This window comes from Glandiceps talaboti, chromosome 20 (genome assembly GCF_964340395.1).
Source record: "Glandiceps talaboti chromosome 20, keGlaTala1.1, whole genome shotgun sequence".
Taxonomy (NCBI): Eukaryota; Metazoa; Hemichordata; class Enteropneusta; family Spengelidae; genus Glandiceps; species Glandiceps talaboti.
Window position 1 is genome coordinate 11,744,171 of NC_135568.1, and position 10,105 is coordinate 11,754,275.

Below are 10,105 nucleotides of genomic sequence, written 5' to 3' on the forward strand. Positions count from 1 at the left end.
GATTTAATTAGCTAGTATTGATTGTTTTGAGATAGACAATCGATAACGTTCTTCCTATGTACATGTATGTGTATGTTGTGACTCCATTTTGTATACGACCCTGGGATATGTTTGTTGTGTTCCCCAGTGTTCACAATAGGGGGAGTGGAAAGTTCGTAGAAGGGTTAAAGTATTGTATGACAAATTTAAGTTGTTTTTTGAATCATTCTTATCAAGAAGTATGTCGTAGGAGTGAAACTTCCTTTTGGGTTGAGTGGTTTTGTGTTACGTTGTCCTGTGGATGTTGCGTCCACAGCTTGATGGAGTTTTCATAGGTCGTTTCAAATGTCATATTTTAAAGCTGCTAAGTTTTATAAAAAGTCAAAAACAGAGGAGTAATGTTTCACCCAGCATGACAAATTATTTAACACATGTTGAATAGGTTGCTAATTGGATACATTGTAGATATAAGTTAGCTACTTTTTGGATACAAATTAATCACAATGTGGTCAAAGCAATAAATTAAGGGCAATGTAATTATAAATTTGATACATTTTAGGTAGAAATTATATACTTTTGGCTGCAAACTAGCTTTTGCTACTTTTTGGCTTAAAAGTAGTCACAAAGTGGTTGCAAAGTCATTTCTTTTGATAAATTGAATGCAATGTAATGATAAATTTCATATTTTTTAGGTACAGATTGGGTACTTTTTGGCTACAAAGTTGACTATTGTTACTTTTTAGTTACAAAGTAGTCACAAGTTGGTTACAATGTTGGTATTGTTAATACACTTGAGTGCACTGTAATAATAAATTTGATAAAAACTTGATACTTTTTGGCTACAAATTAGATACATTTTTGTTGCAAAGTTGATGAATTTGAAACAATCTGTATAAATGAAGTAAAATACTTTTGAATTTGTAATTTAGCAAGGCTTCTTGTCACATAAATATGACAGACTTTTAAAACTGTAATGTATAAGATGAAGATTGACTCCCCACTGTTTGCTGAGCATTCCATTATGGTGACTATTGCATGAAAAATGTGTAAGATGACACAGATGAATTTCAACTTAGAGAAGTTGCCTTTACACAATATTTTATTTATGTATACTGTATTTTTCTATGTCAGAAATGCAATCACTAATATTCCAACAAGACCTTAGTCTGGTTACTATGTGTGTAGTTGTTCTCTAAGATCTCTTTCTGTGATCGTAACTCATATAGGACTAGGCTAATAGCGTCCTGTTATATTACTTTCATGTTATTAGTATTCTCAATTTCTAGTGTCTACACTAAATTAGTTATCACTATTTTCTAGCCTCTCATCCGTCACAAATTTTTGATAAAATAAAGGTTTAATTCAATCTTCAATTCTATAATTTTCTGTACAATCTGTTTTTGTTAACAGACTACTATCTGGTACACTGAAGCCAAGCGGTTCTTGCTTATAATCGGAAAATGGACACCAGATGCAAAGACTCAGGGAGATGCCAATAATCTTTTGACAGAGCTTGAAAAGTTTCTGAAAACAAGTCTTAGTAAACAAGAAATCCGATTGAAGAAGATCAGTGAACTAGCAGTAGAAATCTTTGGTAAGTCATGAAATATGCTAAGTTTTCTGAAGCCTGGCATTAAAACATTGGTGGAATCTAGTAAAACTTAACTGTATAGATTCCCCTATTGCATATAACAGTTTGGTAAGGAATGCTGGTATTATAACTAGGGAACTCAGATAGATTTTATTTACTTACCACCCAAAATAATAACTGGTACCCTGGGAGGGAACCCTGGTAAAATGACTAGGGAACTCAGGTAGATTTTATCTATTTACCACCGTTAACAAAAACACTGATAAGGAAGTCTGGTAGATTTTATCTATTTACCAACGTTAACAAAAACAGTGGTAGGGAAGTCTGGTAAAATGACTTTGAGACTCAGGTAGATTTTAACTACTTATCACCCTTGATAAAAAATACTGGTAAGGAAGCATGGTAAAATGATGGGAACTCAGGTAGATTTAACCTTACTAATACTATCCTTAACAAAAACACTGGTAGGAGATTATCGTAAATTGAAGAACATATGTAGATTATTAGAAATATCAAAGTTATTGTAATGTAATACAGAAATGTAGGTAAGATAAAAGTATGATTAGTATTGAAGTGGCATAGAAAAGTATGAAAAGAACAGTTGACTTCTTTGCGTTGAATTACTATGTACCGTTTTATGAGATCATAAATAACTTTAGAGTTAAAACCTCCAAGTATTCTTTATCATTTCTTTATATTGAATACAATGCACCCTTTTAAAGGTAGCTGAATATGCCCTTTGTATGACAGGCTGGGTCTTGGAGAATAGACACAGTCAGACCCTATATTACCTTGTGTGTGAGTTAGTTAGTCATTGCTGTGTGGAACAGTAAAAAGGAAGATGTCAAATCAGATTAGGTATGCACTAGATTAAAAATAATGATGGTGGACTTGATTGAGAAACCAGGTCAATTACAATTGGGTTATGACCGGTTTATACTATCACAGGATCTGGGTCATTTAGCGAAGGGGATGCAATCAATGGCTGACTGACTATGTTCACATGTTTCAAATGATAGATACAGCATATAACTTGGATAGGAGCTCAAAAATCATATTTCAACTATTTTCTTCATATATAAAGTATGTTGTTTTGCTGATTTGAGTACATTGAATAGAAATACAAACTGACAAATTTTGTTTACTGTTGTCATATTTGGATCTCTCTGTTTTCGATCATCAAAATCAGTTGTGCTATTTTAGCATCCCCGGAAGGATGCATACACATGCACAGTCCCCAAAACAAATATGTGTCCCGTCACAGAATCTGTGTACACCATGGAAAACTGAGATATGAAATTTTATAGTGTGCTTTTATTCCATATATATGATAAATTTACTGTGACTTGTGAATTTTGTTGTTGTTGTCTTTTTCAGGTGATGATGCTCCCAAATATACAGAATCAGTTAAAACACATACCAATGAAATCACAGAATCTTTCAACACAGTTGAAGATGAACTATTTGAATTGGCTGATAAGCTACCAGAGGGAGAAGCTACTCTCAAAGTAAGAGCAGTTCCAATTTTATTTGTACTCAAAGCATAGACCATACAACTGTAGCATCTATGCCCAAAGTAGTAGGGTATAATAAATTAATTTATAATGTGGGGGGTGGGGGTGGGGTGGGGTATTCTAAAAGTAATGGGGCTATTCTAAGGGTAGACTTCACAGCTTATTACCCTTTCAGAAAAATGCTGGTATCTGTTATAAATGACTTTGGAAGTCATGTATATTTTACCTACTTACCACCCATATGTAAAACACTGGTAGGGAGCCCTGGTAAAATGACTGGCGAACTTGGGTGGGCTCTACCTACTTCCCACCCTTAACAAAAACATCGGTAGGGACCCTGGTAAATTTAAGTGAACTCAGGTAGAATTCACCCTAACAAAAACACTGGTAGGGACTGAACCCTAGTGAAATGACTGGGGAAACTGGATAGATTTCACCTATACTTACCACCCTTAACAAGTATACCTAGTAGTAGTGAACCCTGCTAAAACGATTGGGGAACTTACTCAATGTTACCTACCATTCTTAACAAATACATAACTTATCACACCAGATTGATGATGTAAAAATGGAGGAACCTAAAGTAGAAGATGTAGAAATGGAAGAGGAAGTGAGAGAAGAAGTCAAGACAGAAGTGACTGAACATGTGACCATCACCCGTAAAGAAACAGTGACCAAAACAAGTCGGGAAGTCATAATGGAAACGGGACCTGGTGTAGGCGGCACACCACCCACTTTCATTATGACTTTACAGAGTGCAGCAGCTCCTACTGAGTCTACTGCAAGTAAGTCTGCAACTGTTTATACGATTGAAACTGACATAGGAGGCATACCACCCACCTTTGTGATGCCTCTACAAAGTACAGCAGTCCCACTTCAGTCCCCAGCAAGTAAGTATACAACCGTCTATAAAATTTGAAGTGCATTGCAAATAAAAAATCACTGCAGATGCCACTGCAAGAAATTTGCAAGATTTAAAATGAGCTGCAACACAACCAGCACAATTGTCACTGCACGTAAGTATGCAAGTATTTGTAAGTATCAATGACTTGCTATACAAGCCTCAGAATTGCTACCGTAAGTAAGTGAGTAAGATTGTCAATGAGCTGTGATACAGCCATCACATTTGCCACTGCAAGTAAGTATGTAAGCATTCATAAGATTTGAAGAGAGCTGTGAATCCACATCACAATTGCGACTGTAAGTATGCATGTTTGTAAAATTTCAAGTGACACTCTGTACATGCCTCACAATTGCCATTGCATGTAAGTATGTAGGCATTTGTCAGATTTCAAGTGTCTCACTCTACAAGCCTCACAATTGCCATTGCATGTAAGTATGTAGGCATTTGTCAGATTTCAAGTGACACTCTGTACATGCCTCACAATTGCCATTGCATGTAAGTATGTAGGCATTTGACAGATTTCAAGTGTCTCACTCTACAAGCCTCACAATTGCCATTGCATGTAAGTATTTAGGCATTTGTTAGATTTTCAGTGAGTTGACAACAATTTTAACAGTTTCCACTGTCTTAAGTGTGCAGGGTTTTGGTCATCAAAGATTTAAACAAACTGTCACAGCTTAATAACCAAGGTATTGTCAAAGACTTAGTAACACTGTAGGGTTTTATGCTGCTTAGTCAGTTCGATCACACTTTCATCAACACTTCACACAATTATAGCCATGAAGCTAAGGCTGTAAAAAAAGTGTCAGACATGTTGTATTAGTGTGTTCTAATTGACCATGGCCATGGCCACCCCCTTCAGAAGTGTTGACTGACAGAGCTGTGGGCGATTGGGCCTGCATGACATGTTGTATCTTACAGACAAGCATGTTTATTAACCAAAGAGTTGAAGAATTCAGCATAGTGCATTTTCAATATGACTTGAAACTGCAAATGTGTAAAATGGTAAAATGAAAGTTTGTTAGTTTTTCCTAAATTGGTAATTGACAGCTTGTGCTGAGAAAAGTGCTGAGTAAACCACCCAATACCACTTAGAATTCAGGTTTGTCATAACGAATGAAAATAAACAACGCATCATTTTGTTTTCAGAACTGATATGTAAAGTACAGGGTGATCCACGTCCTCAAGTCCGATGGCTGAGAGATGGTCAGCCCATTGTAGAAAGTTCTGAGGCACACATGGAATACACTCCTGACGGCACTTGTACTCTCTCACTCCCTAATGTCCAAATCTATCACAGAGGTCTGTATAGTTGTAAAGCAGCCAATGATCATGGAGAGGCCACATGTACGGCTACACTCAACATACATGGTGAGTCAGTGTGTTCTTTAATTCAAGAGGATCACAACTCCAGGAAATAAAGGCATTTAGATAAAAACCCACCTCAGTTCTGGAGATAGTTATTTCATGATTTTCTATCTCTTTCATTTTGTGCAATTGCTGAGTAAAACTGAGTTGAAACTTGTTCCTCATTAATTGTTCAGTGTACTTCCCTTGCCATGGGTATGCATTTTGTCATGGAGTCAGTTGATATGCATATGTAATAACATAACATATATATATATATATATATTTATGATTGTTCTGATTGAAGATAATAAGCACATGAAACGACTGTCATGAACCCAAAGTTTACAAAAAATGCCTTCATTTCTGAGTGATGCTCCACTCCAAATGGCTTTAAAACAGTTGTTTAACATTTTGTGTAAATTCTAGTTTGTACATGATCAACAGTTGCTTAGGGTGTTACTCAGTGACAGTCAATCAGTGAATATGCATTTTTTGTAAACCAATGGCTGTGTAGAGACCATGAACAGTTGCTTTGCAAGACAGAAGTAAGGTATTTCAGTGTATAAATCAATGACAGTTACAGTGTATTAATCAATGACAGTTGTTACATTGTATAAATCAATGACAGTTACAGTGTATAAATCAATGACAGTTGTTACATTGTATAAATCAATGACAGTTGTTACAGTGTATAAATCAATGACAGTTACAATGTATTAATCAATGACAGTTGTTACAGTGTATAAATCAATGACAGTTGTTACAGTGTATAAATCAATGACAGTTACAGTGTATTAATCAATGACAGTTACAGTGTATAAATCAATGACAGTTGTTAGTGTATAAATCAATGACAGTTACATTGTATAAATCAATGACAGTTGTTACATTGTATAAATCAATGACATTTGTTACAGTGTATTAATCAATGACAGTTGTTACAGTGTATTAATCAATGACAGTTACAGTGTATAAATCAATGACAGTTGTTACAGTGTATTAATCAATGACAGTTGTTACAGTGTATTAATCAATGACAGTTACAAGTGTATAAATCAATGACAGTTGTTACAGTGTATAAATCAATGACAGTTACAGTGTATAAATCAATGACAGTTGTTACAGTGTATTAATCAATGACAGTTGTTACAGTGTATTAATCAATGACAGTTACAGTGTATAAGTCAATGACAGTTACAGTGTATTAATCAATGACAGTTACAGTGTATAAATCAATGACAGTTGTTACAGTGTATTAATCAATGACAGTTGTTACAGTATATAAATCAATGACAGTTACAGTGTATTAATCAATGACAGTTGTTACAGTGTATAAATCACATTGTTACAGTATATAAATCAGTGACAGTTACAGTGTATAAATCAATGACAGTTACAGTGTATAAATCAATGACAATTGTTAGTGTATCAATCAATCAATGACAGTTGTTACATTCAATCAATCAATCAATCAATCAATCAATCAATCAATCAATCAATCAATCAATCAATCAATCAATCAATCAATCAATCAATCAATCAATCAATGACAGTTACAGTGTATCAATCAATGACAGTTGTTAAATTGTATCAATCAATGACAATTGTTAGTGTATCAATCAATCAATCAATCAATCAACCAATCAATCAATCAATCAATCAATCAATCAGCCAATCAATCAATCAGCCAATCAATAACAGTTACAGTGCATCAATTAATGACAGTTGTTAAATTGTATCAATCAATGACAATTGTTAGTGTATCAATCAATCAATCAATCAATCAATCAATCAATCAATCAATCAATCAATCAATCAATAACAGTTACAGTGTATCAATCAATGAGTTGTTACATTGTATCAATCAATAAATGACAGCTACAGTGTATCAATCAGTGACAGTTGTTACAGTGTATCAGTCAATGACAGTTGTTATAACATGATTTGTTTGTGTTTACTATTCAATAATACCACATTTCCCATAATGCACAATTCAATATGGCTTGCAAGTTTCCCATTACATATTGAAGGTTAGGCCATATTAGTACATGTATGTAATATACTCAGTCTATACTGTCCCATTAAATTTCCATACCTATGACATGTTATGTTAGCAAGTCATTACACATGTGTAAATACTCTGTCAGAACTTTACTAGTTCAGCTGACAATGTTCTTCACTATGTACTATCTTAAAATACCACAACCCACAATGTTCCTTTTAATGCCACAAAGATCGTAAAAGGTACATACAAAAGTTTTGTGATTTCAAAAGGGAACTTCCAAATCTGCCATGTTGAATGTTGCATCATGGGAAATGTGATAATAAATACTAATCAAATAGTATTGTAAACAATAATGTTACATTGTTTTTAACCACAAATGATCAATTCATAGTTACCCTGATCATTGTGGGAGGTTTATTTTATCAGTAGCTCCTGATTAGGTATTACAATAACCACAGATAATCCCATAATCCTTTGCATCTGAGCATGCTCAGTCTGGATTGCAAGTTCCCTATTACAATATAGGTGAGAAAAACAGTTGCCTGACAGGGCTGAAAAAAGGAATGGCTCTATATAATCCTTATATAAGCTCTACTGATAAGATAACACTAATAGGAGAACATTGGATTTAAACCCTTACTTTAAATATAAATCAAACTAGAAAAAAAGAGAGTAAAATAAGCCATGCCTGGGTAGAAACTAGTCAGGAAGTCAGTCTGATTTTGTAGTCAGTTAAAGGAGATTAAACAGGTTTATACTGCATTGTACTGTGAGTCATAAAATTAATAATTATCCAAACAAAGAATGTCTCACTCAACTAACAGTATGTTGTATGGTAGTCAAAGTCAACAGTTTTCTCAACTGGGTCATTCATATGTAGTTGACAATCAACTCTATTGTAATACCTCATTCTTTAACTACCCTGTGTTTTGGTGTGTCAGAAATATAGTCAGCATTCCATTTCTTTGCTGTAGATCTATGAGTCTGATCTCCCCAATCTCCTGCAAAAAGTGGTATGTCCATATTGTTTATTGGTTTTTGGACAGGTACATTTATGTGTCGTTGGGTAGAACAGTCCAATTTGTTTTATTTTGATTTGAAGTGCAGTGTCCATTCACAGGTCAATGATATACATAACTTAAGGTGTTTTTATTTAGGAGTCTGTGCTCTGAACTTAACTCAAACTGTAACTTCCAGGCTTGAATACAATGTCAGATCTGTGCTAAAACTTTACACCTGTTTGCTGGGGTGGGATAGGGTGGGTTTCAAGTGTAGAATAGGCTACACTAGTGAGTTTGCACCTGTTTGTTTTGTGTGTAGAACAGGCTCCATTAGTAAGATTAAACCTGTATGTCGGGGTGAGATAGGGTGGGGTCAAGGGTAGAACAGGCTTCAGTGATGGACCAATATTAACATTAAGTTTGATATGAACAGTGTACACCGTTTAAAGGCCAGGGTTTTAATCCCACATGCCCACATTTGTACTATCTTATCTGTGGAGCCATAATGATACATAGGATTATTCTTTTGTTCTGAACCAGCTCTGTCAGACAACTGTTATTTTCACGTTCAAATGTTAAACCTGGTCTGACCAGGGCCTTGCAAGTCTTCTGTGAACTGAGGTATCACCCAACAAATCATTGTATTAGGCTATGGTTTCACAGTAACACTGACTGTTTTTAATCAACAAGTGTTAGATTCCTTATTATAGTGGTACCACTAGTACAAGATGGTATGTTGTAATTTTGTTAGCCCTCATACACATCAAGTGTATATTAATTCTTGTCCGTTAAGACAGCTTGATTGTGTGATTTGTTCGATGAGTTGTTCAATGTTTAAAATATTTTTGTATTGACAGCCCCTGATGAAGAAGCTATGGAATTAGAAGCAGCTGAAGCCCCCAGATTTACACATCCATTACAAAGCTCATCAGTGAATGAAGGCGAATCTATCACATTAGAAGTTCAAGTCACTGGAAAACCACAGCCAACAGTTACATGGTAAGTTGAAATAACATTAACACAATCTCATATGCATGGTTACAGAAAACTATCACGCAGCATTGGCTTCCTGTTTTGGTCAGATGTTTCAAGTAAGGCTGCCATGAGTAGTGGCCATATTGGATTTGTCACTGCTGTCAACAGATGAAAACAAAATAATATGCACTTACTGTTGTTAGATTATTTACAACATACTGAAGATTCTTGGGAAAGAATAATTCTCGGTACCTGAAATAGAATATTACTGCCTCGGCACGTCATTAAAACATGAACATTCAATTTCTTGGTCGACACCATTACTTCCACTGCACATGCTTCACATGCATTTAATTAGTGTTGGCATGCATGAGAATAAGTCTACCTTCTTGTTCTATGTTGACCCTCCAGCATGAGGTAAAATGCTATGCAGGTACCGAGAAGTGTTAAAGTTCGAAATTGTTCCATTTAGATAAAGGGACTTGAATAGAAGAAAGGATATTATCATATATAACATTGTCTTTATTCAGTCAATAAAGAAATTGAATGGAGAGAAGACTAGCCAGAGAAAGAACAAAAATCAGTGATCACAAAAATTATCACCAGCATGCTCGCTGCACCCCTGTATCTTAACACCGAGTCTAACTCTGTGTAGCTGTAAAACAACCTGTGAGCTAACTGATAACTTAGGAGTCATGACTTGCAAATGTGGAACGGTGTCTCTTGCCTTCTCCTGATTGTCTGTTATTCTGTGAACATATTAAATCTATTCATTTTGATTAAGGA

At 35.0% G+C, this 10,105-nt stretch overlaps 1 protein-coding gene across 1 annotated transcript in view; it reads left to right on the forward strand.

Moving 5' to 3' along the window:
• LOC144450678 (titin-like) overlaps positions 1 to 10,105 on the forward strand; it is a 450,019-nt gene that overhangs the window by 63,820 nt on the left and 376,094 nt on the right. Inside the window, exons 19-23 of the mRNA XM_078141331.1 lie at positions 1,390 to 1,573; positions 2,948 to 3,078; positions 3,638 to 3,974; positions 5,138 to 5,359; positions 9,202 to 9,343. Coding sequence (XP_077997457.1) covers positions 1,390 to 1,573; positions 2,948 to 3,078; positions 3,638 to 3,974; positions 5,138 to 5,359; positions 9,202 to 9,343 — 1,016 coding nt within the window. The remainder of the gene's footprint in view (positions 1 to 1,389; positions 1,574 to 2,947; positions 3,079 to 3,637; positions 3,975 to 5,137; positions 5,360 to 9,201; positions 9,344 to 10,105) is intronic.